Raw genomic sequence first — 12,797 nt, 5'->3', positions numbered from 1 at the left:
AGTGTCCATTCTAAAAATGTCAGCAATAAAATAATCATCCTCCACATTGGGGGGTGGGGGTGGGGTGAGGGGGCTGGCTTCCTTCACTGTCCACCTCTCTCTGTGATACGTCCTGAACCACAGTTTTCATTAATCCATTCTTCCATTAATACATGCAGCCAGTCAATTATTAATGCGACACCGAATATTTTTGGAGCATCTACCATGAAAAAGACAATTTAGACACAGCCACGCTCATTCCTTTGCATATTGTCTATGGCTGCTTTCCTTACAAGGGTAGAGCTGTGTAGTTGTGACAGAGACCGTATGGCCCGCAAAGCCTGAAATATTTACTATCTGGCTATTTACAGAAAAAATGTTCAGAGCCCTGCTCAAAATAATCATAGTTCTCCCTAGCCCTTGCACTAAACAATTCTAGAATATCAATCTAAAAATACTTTCTTTTCACTTAAAAAGAAGTGTTACTGTTTTCTTTTTATATAAGCAATAAATGTTCATTATGAAAACTTAGAACACGCAGATAAACAAAAGGAAGGCATTAAAACTGCACGTAATTCTAGTACCCAGAGATAACTGCTATTAGCACGTTGAATCATGTCTTTCTGGATCATACATGGTTTGTATTTATATGTGTATGTATATGATGGAAACCCAGGTGGTGTAGTGGTTGAGTGCTACAGCTGCTAACAAAAGGTCAGAGGTTCAAATCCACCAGGCGCTCCTTGGAAGCTCTATGGGACAGTTCTACTCTGTCCTGTAGGGTCACTATGAGTTGGAATCAACTCAACAGCAACGGGTTATGTATATGACATGTTGTGCTTGGCTATCTATCAACTTAAACGTTGGTGGTTCAAACCCACCCAGCAGTGCTGCAAAAGAAAGGCCTGGCAATCTTCTTTGGAATTATCACAGCCAAGAAAACCCTATGGAGCAGTTCTACTCTGTAACGCATGTGGTCTTCATGAATCAGAATCACCTTGACAGCAAAGGGTTTGGTTTGGTTTTCCCCAAATTTCCCAATATGTTGATGTTAGTTGCAAGCCAATTTCAACTCATGATGACCCCATGTGTTACAAAGTAGAAGTGATCAATAGTGTTTTCTTGGCTGTAATCTTAGTGGAAGCTGATTGCCAGGCCTTTCTTTTGCAGTACTACTGGGTGGGTTGGACACATATGCCCTTTTACAGGTTGTACGCATCTACCCTTTTCACTTAAAAATAAATCTGGGTCAAGGACTGCCCTGGAGATAGCCAGTGGGGTTGATTGTAGTATCTCAGACTCTGGGGGACATGCAGACAGAGGGCTCAGCAGACTGTTGGACCCATGTGTCTGAAGCTCAGGGGCTTGGTGGGGCCAGAGCTATAGATTGGGGAGTCATCAGCATGTGAGTGGTGGTTTCCACCTCAGGCGAGGATGAGGTCACCCAGGAAGAGTGTGTTGAGGGGAAAGAATAAAAGAGGAACCCTGTGGAGTGCCATCATCCAAGGGGCAGGCTGAGGAAGTGAGCCCATAGATGCTGGGGGATAAAGAAGTAGGAGGAAAACGGGGAGCTGGGTTGTCATGGAGGCCGAGGGCATGGGGATATGAAGCATAGAGTGGAGGACAGTGCCCAGTACAGGGCAGGTGTCTGTGAAACGAGTGAGTGACCAAGTACACTGGTGCCTCCCCTCAAGGGGCCCGAGCTCCAGTGAGGTGGGTGGTACTGACACCGTGGGTGTTTAGGGAACAGCTGCAGAACTGGGGGATGTTCAGGGGCTTGCCCAGGAGGCCTAGGAGGCAGAGAGGGCTGAGCACCTGGAGAAGAGGCAGGAGGAGGCTGGGCCCAGCCTGGTGGGATGGGCTCATGCTGAGTGTGAGGAGGTTAGCTGGCCCGAAGGGAGGGAGAGGAGGGAAATCCAGATGACCAGAGCCTGGAGCAAGTTGGAGGAACCTGATGGAGTTGTTGTTGGGGTGACAGGAAGCTGTGTCTTTTAGGCTGATTGGAAAGGGGAATGGTTGGCAAAGAGTGGCCAGGAGTTCCCGTCGGAATGTGGACCTGGGGCAGCGTGGGCCAAGCTGGTTGTGGAGGGGAACAGGAGAGGAGTATAAATAGGAATAAGATCTAGAGATGCTGGGAAACTGTCCCCTCCTCCACTTCCCACTCATGAGACGAGAGGTCCCCAGGGACGCCAAGGGCTGAAAGGCCCCTCCAGTTCCGTTGTTAAAGTTGGGCATGGAGAAAAAACCAAAGGGATGTTAGTAAAGATCCCATGACATGCCACCAAGAAGACTGGGCATCTTACATCAAGAGGAGGGAAGATTAAAGGGTGAGTGAACTTGGTTTTCCTTATTCCTTCTCCTGTTTGTTGTGTAGGGATTGGTGGGCATCACCATCTGCCCTAAAGCAAATGCAGAAGAAACAGATGTAAGCCGTTTCCTTTGGGATTTATGTAAGACTTAAGAAAAGGCTTCCACACTTTGGAATTTGGAAAACACTGAGCTGAGCAGGTGAGGGGCCTTTCCTGAAGGTCTATAATGGGTGCTGCTGAAAGGCTCAGGAAAGGGTTTCCTGTGCCTGCGAGGGTTAGGGGAGCCGTGTCTCAAAGCAGGAGGGTGTATGAGATGGGGCCTTGCCTACAGTGGCCCCTTGCTTCGACCTCATGGGCACCTTGTCCCAACTTATCACTCAGAAACCCAGAGCCTCCCCAAAGACTGCAGACTAGTCTGGGTCCCCCAAAAGGATCAAAAGAAAACACTAGAAGATGATATATGTGCCTCTGTTCCTGGAGCCTCAGGAATCCAAACAGACATCAGCAGTACTAATGTGAACCCTGGACCAGGGGGGCTAGGATAGGGCTTGTGAGGGGGACAGGAGGGCCATCTGTAGGCATCAAGGCCAGGGTCTGAGCCTTGACCCCTACAGTGAGGATCTGGGATCTGCCCCTGAGTGATGGGAGCCTGTGAGGGGGGGTGCCAGGGCCTACCCAGCCTCTTCCTCCAGGCCTCTGAGACTTCAACTCGATGCTTGTTTGGTTTGAAACTCTCATGAGCAGTTTCCCACCCTGACTCCATCCCTCACTGGTGTGGCAGCAGCCAGCCCAGGGACCTCCACGGATCTCACCTGGGGTGTTGCTGCTGGGCTGGAAGCTGCCTCCTCTGCCCCAACCCACCATCCCCCCACTGCCATCTGGGACCAAGAGCTGGGCTGGAAGAGGAGGCTAGGTGTCCAGCTGAGGCCTCTCCCACACCCCAGAACCTTGAGTCCAATGAACAAACACTGTCCCCTGGAGTCCTCCAGCCTCTGAAGAGCTCCTGGAAGCAGGAGTTCACAGCTCTCATGGATTCACTCGCTGATCATTTGAGGGTTCTCTCTGCCAGGCCCTGTGGCAGGCGCTGAGGGTGTAATGATGAATCAGACCTAATCCTTCCCTTGAAACGCTCACGGGCAAACAAGGGAACTAGACAAACAGTGACAGCATGCGGAGCCATGCGCTCTGCTTGGGAAGCCTGGAATGCTGTGGTGGCACAGAGGAGGGACCCTCAAATACCTGACTGGGGACACAGAGTTGCAGCTCCAGGAGACGTGAGAGGCATCGTGGAAGGCGTCTCGGGCGAGGTAACACCTGCCTTGAGCCTTGCTCATGAGTAACAGTTTGCTGGCATCTTCTAGTCCCTAGCCCTCTTGCTTTCCTTGCACACCGAGCCTTCTCCTCCAGGCCCGCTGAGACCCAGGAGAACTGAGAGGAAAGATGTCCTGGTGAGTCCAGGGCTCAGAAGAGGGCAGGGGCCAAGCCAGTCCCAACTGCACTCGAGTCCTAATTCACCTGTTGCTGTTGAATCGATTTTGACTCATGGTGACCCCACGTGTGTCAGAGTAGAACTGTGCTCCGTAGGGTTGTCAGGGGCTGATTTTTCGGAATAGATTGCCAAGTCTTTCTTCTGAGGCATCTCTGGGTGGACTTCAACCTCCAAACTTTCAGTTAGCAGCCAAGTAGTTAGCCATTTGTACCACCTGAAAAAATTCAAGCCCATTGCTGTTGAGTTGATTCTGACTCATGGCCACCCCACGTGTTACAGAATAGAACTGCTCCATAGAGTTTTCTTGGCTGTAATCTTTACAGAAACAGATCACCAGGCCTTTCTTCCACAGTGCTGCTCAGTGCCATTCGAACTGCCAGCTTAGGTTAGTAGTCAAGTACAAACCATTTGCATCACCCAGAGACCCTGGCACCAGCCAGGGACTCAAAGCCCTAACTGAAAAACAAAACAAAACAGTTGCCATCAAGTTGATTCCCACTCCTGGCAGCTCCTTGTGTGCGGAGTAGAACTGTGCTCTGCAGGGTTTTCAAGGCTGTGATCTTGTGGAGGCATATTGCCAGGCCTTTCTTTTGAGGCACCTCTGGACAGACTCTAACCTCCAATCTTTCATTAGTAGCTGAGCACGTTAACCGTCTGCATCACCCAGGGACTGTATGGCCTAATTAGGGGAAGAGAAATCTAGAAACAGGTCCCTGGCCTGCCTGAAAGTGAAAAGAAGGGAACTGACATTTATTGCACACAGACAGCATGCCCTTGGGATTTAAAAGTGACTAAGATACAGTCTCTGACCTCGTGAGGTCTCATGTTCATACGTCTGTAGAGGAAAGAGGCGTCAACAAGTAATTATGTCACGGGGCGAGATGGCCTAACTCAGCCATTTGTTCCTCATTCCCGTGGACATTCACTGAGCACCCGGTAGGCTGCTTCATTATGTCAGGTGCTAGGGTAACAAAATTAAGACAGTTCTTGTGCTGAGGGAGAGCACAGTCTACTCACAAGTGGGCACAGCTGCCATGGAGCAACAGGGAGGAGTCACCGACTTCTACCTGGAGGAAGGAGGTGTGGTCATGCACGGCTCCCCGGCGGCAGCGATACCTGACTTTTGAAGTGGTTTGGCCAAGAGGACAGTGAGGAGAGGCATCCCGGGCCAAGTGAACAGTGTGGGGAAAGCCATGCTGGGATTGCCAAGTACGTTCAGTAAAACTGGACCCTCCGTGGACGGGGGAAACTCAAGAAAGAGACACGGACCAAAACACAAGGGGCCTAGTCTGCTGGGCGTGGAGTTTGGACTTTTTCCTGAGGGCAGTTTTAGCGTTGACAGGTTTTAAACAGGGGAGTGACCCCATCAGAAAGTAAAATAGAAAGTAAAGCCTAGCAGCCTGGTGGCAACTGAATTGGAGATGAGGCATTACGCCCATTTAGCAGACAAGCAAGCTGAGGCATGAGGTGTCTTCCCAGATCACAGTACTAACAAATGGCTGAACTGGGATTTCTCCCCTGACACCAAACTGCAGAAACTTTTAGAGAGCAGGCTGGGCAGCATGTGGCCCTGACTGTTGGACACTGCCAGTCAGGGCGGGGCACCACAGGGCCAAGTGATCCATTTGCCATGAGCAAGAGCCAGTTGGAGCCCCAGACGCTTCACCCCCTCCCAGGCATCCTGCGGGTTGGACCAGCTTGCTCCTGGAAGGCCTTCCCTACATTCCAAACAGAAGCGGTTGGAATCTTCTCTGAGTTCCAACACTATGTCCAGTGCATCTGTTCACTGGGAAGTCTGTCGTGTCCTCAGGTTCTGGCTGCCCTGAAGGCTCCAGGCTGGCCACCTCTCATCCAGGCCGTGGTGGGGCCAAGGAGAGGCCAGGGATGAGGACCCTGGGCTTCTGCTGCGGTGCGGCCGGAGGGTTGAAGCAGGCGGCCACGGAGCAACTGGTTTCTCCTGAGGTTTGTCTGAAGCTCAGGACACTAAAGCCTCGGGCTGCCCAGGGCAAGGTCAGTTAGAGGATGAAGGAAGAGATTGTATCACAGGCTCCCTGCAGACACAGCTCTCCCTGGGAGGGGAGTGTCTCTGAAGTCTGTGATCGTGGCATAGGCAAACTTGGTCAGCCATGGTCTCTAGTTCCTTTGAAACTCCCCCAAAGGCCCAAAGTAGCGGAGTGACCGAGGAGGGGGCAGGAAGTAGGAGGCAGAGGGTGTCATAGGATCCTGGCTGGTGGCCAGCCTTCGAGACTGGGCTCAGACCCTCCTGGCTTCAGAAAGTGGACAGTTGGAAGTGATATCCTTCAACTCCTGCCCCTGGGCCCATCAGGACAGAGACGTAAAACAAGAGGAAACAAAACACAAAGAGGGACTCGGGGAAGCATCTAACATGTGCCTGGAACACAGTAGGTGCCTGACGCGTGTTTGTGAGGAGACAGGTGTGCCTGCCGGATGCCAGGCCAGCACTAGGTGTAGAGTCAGAGACCCCCAGGAGGAAGGCAGCAGGTGGAGCCATCGTGCCCTGGGCTCGGAGGCTCTGACTGTGCTTTCAGGGCTCTGCCCCCCAGGGGAGGAGCATCCAGTGGTCCTGGGGGGTCGGGAAGCTTCCTAAGGCCCGGGACACCTAAACAGCATGCAAAGAGTTTCCTGAGCAGAGCCAGTGTGGTAGGAAATGCGGAGGGCAAAGCTAGAGAGGAAGGAGGGCCTAGCCCTTGGAGGACCCTGTGTACAGGCTGGGGAACCAGTTGCTGTCAACTTGACTCCGACTTACAGTGCCCCCACGTGTGTCAGAGTAGAACTGCACTCCATAGGGTTTTAAATGGCTGATTTTTTGGAAGTAGATCACCAGGCCTTTCTTCCAAGGCATGTCTGGGTGGACTTAAACCTCTAACCTTTCAGTTAGCAGCTGAGCATGTTAACTGTTTGTGCCACCCAGGGACTGTGTAGCCTGGGGAGGGAGCCATTTTTCAGGAGGAAGGCAAGGGGGCATATCATGAGCGTTTGCTGAGGGGAATCTCAAAGCCCGGAGGTTAAGGAGTGAAGCTGACCCCTTCTGCCCTCCCCATCAGTCCCCGGTTAGAACCCCTCTGAGGTGGTGGCTACTTCCCAGTTCCCTGAGTACTCTGCCAAATTCCCCTCTCTGTCTTGATGGTCTCAGGACCTCCCAGCCCCAGGGCAGGTGCTAGGTGTGGGGCCTGGCAGAGGTTGTCCAGAAGGAGGGGGCAGCAGGGTGCGCTTGTACACTCTCTACCTAGAGGCTGGGCTCCTGGGCTGGCCTGGTCTGCTCTGGGGATCTTTCTTTCCTCCTGGGACAGGGATGAGAGTAGTCACCAGGAACCCTGGGTCCCAGCCTCTGTGGCCTGCCAACCTGTGTCAGTTCATCCTGGCTCTGGCAGAGGGTGGTAAGTAGGGGACCCTGCCTCCTGGCTTTTCCCTCTCAGTCGGTAGTTGAGCCTGCTGGTCACTGACCATGCTGCCTGCTTCCCATCCCTTTGCTGTCCTGGGGTCCCCACACGCCTCACTAACCACAAGGACTCTGTGAAGGATACCTTCAATGGAGTTTATCTGGGGCCTCTTTTCTGGCACATCTTTACGTCCAAGCAAAGGAGAGAAGAGAGCTAACATTTACAGGGTGCCTTCCTTGTACCAGACCTGTGTGGTGTTACCTCACTCAGCACCTCCACTTGGATGTCCATTGGACATCAAACACTTTAACTCGCCCCAAGCCCAACTCCTGGTCTTCCCACCAAAACCTCCACGCGCTGCGTGCCGCATCTCCACAGACAGTGCCCCATCCTTCGGTCGTTTGATGATCATGCTTGACTCTTCTCAGATATCTCATAGACAGTCCGTTTGCAAAGCCCTTTGGCTCCATCTTCAAGATATATCCAGGATCTGGCCACTTCTCACCCCCTCACTGCTCCCCACCGGTCCCAGTCACCACCGTCTCTCACCTGCATCACCAAAATAGCTTCCTGGCTAGGGTCCCCATGTCTCCCCTTGCCCACATCTGGTCTGTTCTCAACACAGCTGCCAGAGTGAGCCTGTTAAGGCTAAGTGGGGTCATGTCACTCCTCTGCTCAAGCCCTCCCTACCCCATGAGGTCCTGCACAGCCTGGCTCCTACTCCCCTCTGGCCGCTTCTCCAGCCACTCTGGCCTCTTGCTGTTCCTGGAACACACCAGGCTTGCTTCTGCCTCAGGACCTTTGCATCTCTGCTGACCCACTTGCCCAAGAGTCCACATGACTAGCGCCCTCACTTGCTTGGAATCTTCCATCAGATGTCCCCTCCTCAGGAAGGCCTTCCTGCTTGGACTCTTCCCTCAGGTGTCCCCTCCTCAAGAAGGCCTTTCTGCTTGGACTCTTTCCTCAGATGTCCCCTCTTCAGGAAGGCCTTTCTGCCTGGAATCTTTCCTCAGAAGTCCTCTCCTGAGGAAGGCCTTCCTGCTTGGGTTCTTTCCTCAGGTGTCCCCTTCTCAGGAAGGCCTTTCTGCCTGGAATCTTTCCTCAGATGTCCCCTGCTGAGGAAGGCCTTCCTGCTTGGAATCTTCCCTCAGGTGCTCCCTCCTCAGGAAGGCCTTTCTGCTTGGACTCTTTCCTCAGATGTCCCCTCTTCAGGAAGGCCTTTCTGCCTGGAATCTTTCCTCAGAAGTCCTCTCCTGAGGAAGGCCTTCCTGCTTGGGTTCTTTCCTCAGGTGCTCCCTCCTCAGGAAGGCCTTTCTGCCTGGAATCTTTCCTCGGATGTCCTCTCCTGAGGAAGGCCTTCCTGCTTGGAATCTTCCCTCAGGTGTCCCCTCCTCAGGAAGGCCTTCCTGCTTGGATTCTTTCCTCAGGTGTCCCCTTCTCAGGAAGGCCTTTCTGCCTGGAATCTTTTCTCGGATGTCCCCTGCTGAGGAAGGCCTTTCTGCCTGGAATCTTTCCTCGGATGTCCTCTCCTGAGGAAGGCCTTCCTGCTTGGAATCTTTCCTCGGGTGCCCCCTCCTCAGGAAGGCCTTTCTGACCTCTTACACCCCAGCCCTCTTTCCTGCTCTATTCTTCACTGCACTTGCCACCCTCTGACGTACTGTATATTTTTCTGTTTATTTTGTTTATTGTCTGTTACCTCCCCTCACTAGAATGGGAACACCCTGAGGGTGGGCTTAACGTCTGTTTCATTCACCACTGGCTTTTCAGGACCTAAAACAGTGCCCTGGTAGCACAGCGGTTAAGCGCTTGGCTGCTAACCAAAAGGTTGGCAGTTCGAACCCACCCAGTGGCTCCACAGGAGAAAGACCTGGCAATCTGCTCCTGTAAAGATTATAGCCTAGGAAACCCTATGGGGTAGCTCTACTCTGTCACATGGGGTTGCTATGAGTTGAAAATTGACTCCATGGCACCTAACAACAAAACAGTGCCTGACGTGTAGTAGACGTTCAATGCATAATTGTTGAATGAATGACTAGGACCAAGGTCAGGAGAGATTATATAACTTAATTGAGCTCACACAGCTAGAAAGTGGCTAAGCCAGGATTTCTGCTATGACACCAAACTGCAGAGAATTTTAGAGAGCAGGTGCTAGTGGTAGTGCTGGGATTTGAACCTGGATCTGTGTGGCTTTAAGCTCAGGGTGGGAGAGGGAAGCAGCCAAGGAGTGGAGGAGGCTGGAGGAGAACACAGGAGGGGTAGGGCCGGGAGGGTTCCAGTAAGGAGAAGAAGGAAACACCATGGTCTTAAATTTGGTGTGCTTGGAAGCAACCAGGAAATTGATGTGGGATTTTGAACAAGTCCGGAGCCTCAGTGTCCTTGGGCGTAAAGCGAGAGGCTGGAATGGATGATGTGTGAGCGCCCTCCCTTCTGCCTTACTGGTCGCACAGGGGCCTGGGGCAGGTGCTCCATGTCCCACAGGTCTCTGGTGGCCTGGCTCCTCCACCAGTGCCACCCATTCTCTGGCATCAGCAGGAAGTGCTGGGCAGCTGGTGTGGGCTCAGGAGGAAGTGAGGGGTGGCTGGCGTGGGCTCAGGAGGAAGTGAGGAGCGGCTGGTGTGGGCTCAGGAGGAAGTGCTGGGCGGCTGGTGTGGGCTCAGGAGGAAGTGGCGGGTGGCTGGTGTGGGCTCAGGAGGAAGTGCTGGGCCGCTGGTATGCGCTTAGGAGGAAGTGCTGGGCTGCTGGTATGCGCTCAGGAGGAAGTGCTGGGCCGCTGGTGTGGGCTCAGGAGGAAGTGGCGGGCTGCTGGCTGAGAGCTTTACAGGCTTACCTGGGCAGTGGGGCAGGAGGGAACGCCTGGTTGGGGGTCTGCCTGCCACCCACCTGGCACCTCCTAAGGGGGACTCTGCTCCTTTAGTGCCTGCCTGCCCCGGCCAGGCCAGCATCCTTGGATGCCCATCTCCCGCTACCCCTGGCACCAGTTGCACGGGGACAGCCCCAGATGGCTCCCTGGCCTGGGGACAAAGGCCACGCTGTACCCGACCCTGGGCTGGGTCACAGTGAGCCTTTCTGTCTCCGGTTGTGGGGTGAGGGGCAGACGGCACCAAGGTGACAGGCCTTTTTTCCTGGCACCCTTTCCCCACAACCCCCCAAATCTGAGGAGCTGACTCTCCCAGGCGGAAAGTGACAGAAGGCATCTTGTGTCTTGAGCTAGGGAACAACAGAGCATTCACTGCCCAGGCTGCCCTGTCACACCCAAGACCCTGCCGGGTTCAATGCCCTGACTGTCCCCAGCAGAGAGGCGTCCACTCTCTGCTGTGGCCGCCACTCCCAGCCGCCTGCTCCCTGTCACCATCAAGAAGTCCATCCCTACATCTGATCTCCATCCCGCCTGCTACAGTGACAGCCACTTCCTCTTGGCTCTCCTGGGACGTGGGTGGAGAGCAGCTGGTCCCCGTCCCTCTGCGTCCCTTGGCCCGTGCTCTTGCCCCAGTCAGCTGCCCCCAGTCTCACCCTTCCTCCACTCCCTGCCCTACCTGCACTCCAGGAGCAAGCTGGTGGCTCCTTGCTTCTCACTGACTTCTAGGGAGAGCAGGTGTGATTCAGGGCCAGTTCCCCTTTGTCTCTCAGAAACTGGGGGCCCCCCTCCCAGGAGGTTTGTAGTGAGCTCTCCTCCTCCCTCCCCCACAGTGACAGCCAGGGCAGGAAATTTATGGCCACTGCTAGTGGCCATCCTGTAAATCCCAGAGTGCAGGATGGCTTTATGTGGAAGCCCTGCTCTTAGAAGGGGGCGTGGCTGACCCCTCCTAGGCATAGCTCAGGCCCGTTACCCCTCCCTGTGCCCCCCCCAAAAAACTGGGATGCCCACTGCTGAGCCCAGGAGGCATCAGTATGTGCATACATGTACCTGTTTCCAGGTGAGAGGCATTTCCTTCCCTTCTTTGGTGAGGGGTATCTTCCACCCCACTCAGCTTACTCTCTCCCCCCACCCCCTCTCTGGCTCTGAGAGGACCCCACTTAAGCCCAGTAACCAGGAGACGGGCAATCTGGAAACCTGGGCAGAGCACCATCCATTATCTGGACCTCCGGTGGTTCTCAGCCATGACTCCGTGTCCACATCACTGGGGATGCTCTTAAAAAACGCATGCTCCCAGGCACCATCCGCAGAATCTCAGTCCTAGTATCTGAGGGGGAGGCCCAGGAATCTGGATTTTTTTTACAACACCTCCGCCCCTGGAAGTTCAGCCAAATTTGAAAACAAATTCATCTGTATAATGGGAACATCTCCGGTCTCCTGTCATGCTGTGAAGGGGTCACCCAGGTAGGGTCTGGGCCCCTTTGGGCTGGACAGAGAGTGTGAGGCAGGCTGGCTGCCTCTGAGGCTCCTGTTTCAGAGTCCTGCAGATGGCTGGCCGAGACCTCCCCCAGACTGTGGGGGAGCAGCGGAGTTGACTGCTGGCAGGAATGAGTTCAGGGATAAAGAATCAGGGAGGCTGGTGGGCTTTGCCAAGGAAACTGGAAGAGGAGCTGTCAGCTACCCTCTCATCAGCCTGGAAGGCATCTCCAAGGACACACCACCGGACGCTGAATTCCTTGAGAATAAACTGGAAAACCAAACCAACTGCCATCGAGTTGACTCCAACTCATGGAGACCCCATGTGCGTCAGAGTAGAACCGTGCTCCACAGGGTCTTCGATGGCTGTAATCTTACGCAAGTAGATCACCAGGCCTTTCCTCTGTGGCACTGCTGCCTCTAACCTTCGGGTTAGCAGCCTAGCATGGTAACTGTTCGCATCACCCAGGGACTTCTCCTTGAGAAGAGGGACCATGTTTTACTCTCCTCTGTAACCCCAGTGCCTAGCATAATGCCTGGCACATAGTAGGTGTTTGTTGAGCTGAGCCGAGTGAGGCAGATGGAGTTTGGCTGGCAGTGCAGGCCAGTGGCCTCTCATCTGAGGGACACCAACCTGAGTTCAGACAGACAGCCTGGCTGTACCTCATCCCTGACCTCTGGGGAGCCAGAGGGCCACAGCTTAGCTGCGTCTGGGGGCAGCCAGGAGCCTGCAGGCCAGGGAAGCCCCTTCCACCCCCGGGCTGGCTGAGGACAGAAGGATGTGATCACTGAGCAAAGCAAACTGACCCATAATCTCTTAAACCAGGAGGATCCAGGAGGGGTCTTGTTGCCTTGGCAACTGGGTGCTGGCCAGTGACAGGGCTGAGAGCATCCTCCAGCAGTGGGCTGTGCCTGGTGCATCGGCAAAAGCTGGGAGCTGGTGCATGATGGCATCCTCCCATCACAGGCTCCTGGTGCCTTGTCAACAGGCGTGGGTGGGAGCCCTTAGGAGGCCTCTTGGTCCAGCCCTACTGCAACTGAGGATGGTGGGCAGAGCAGGATGGGGGTGGCTGCAGTGGGAGCTGAGGAAACCACGGAGGGGAGGGGCATGCAGCAGGACAGCCCTGCTCTGGGTTTTCAGAGCAAGAGAGAGAAGGAAGGTCTGCAAGAAGAGGCCTTTGTACACAGCATGTCACCCCTCTCAGAGGTCAGGAGGAGCCCGCAGAGATGGGACCCCACTGGCTGGGGAAGGGGCCCTGAGGGTGAGTGGAGCAGAACCGGTGAATCCC

At 54.3% G+C, this 12,797-nt stretch overlaps 1 protein-coding gene across 8 annotated transcripts in view; it reads left to right on the top strand.

Annotated features, from left to right (window-relative positions):
• The window catches only part of CDK18 (cyclin dependent kinase 18), a 29,761-nt gene that overhangs the window by 6,103 nt on the left and 10,861 nt on the right, over window positions 1-12,797 (top strand). For 3 of the 8 annotated variants that reach the window (XM_064273304.1, XM_064273305.1, XM_064273303.1), the window contains exon 2: window positions 2,354-12,770. The exons of 3 other annotated variants lie outside the window; for them this stretch is intronic. In XM_064273304.1, the coding sequence (XP_064129374.1) occupies window positions 12,453-12,770 (318 nt within the window). In that variant the 5' untranslated portion in view covers window positions 2,354-12,452. Of the gene's footprint in view, window positions 1-62; window positions 12,771-12,797 lie in introns of those variants that run through there. 2 more of the 8 variants (XM_064273307.1, XM_064273306.1) reach the window with 2 other exon arrangements.

This window comes from Loxodonta africana, chromosome 20, assembly GCF_030014295.1.
Source record: "Loxodonta africana isolate mLoxAfr1 chromosome 20, mLoxAfr1.hap2, whole genome shotgun sequence".
Classification (NCBI taxonomy): Eukaryota; Metazoa; Chordata; class Mammalia; order Proboscidea; family Elephantidae; genus Loxodonta; species Loxodonta africana.
Note: the sequence above shows the minus strand (reverse complement) of the source record. Positions and strands in the feature narration are given on the sequence as shown.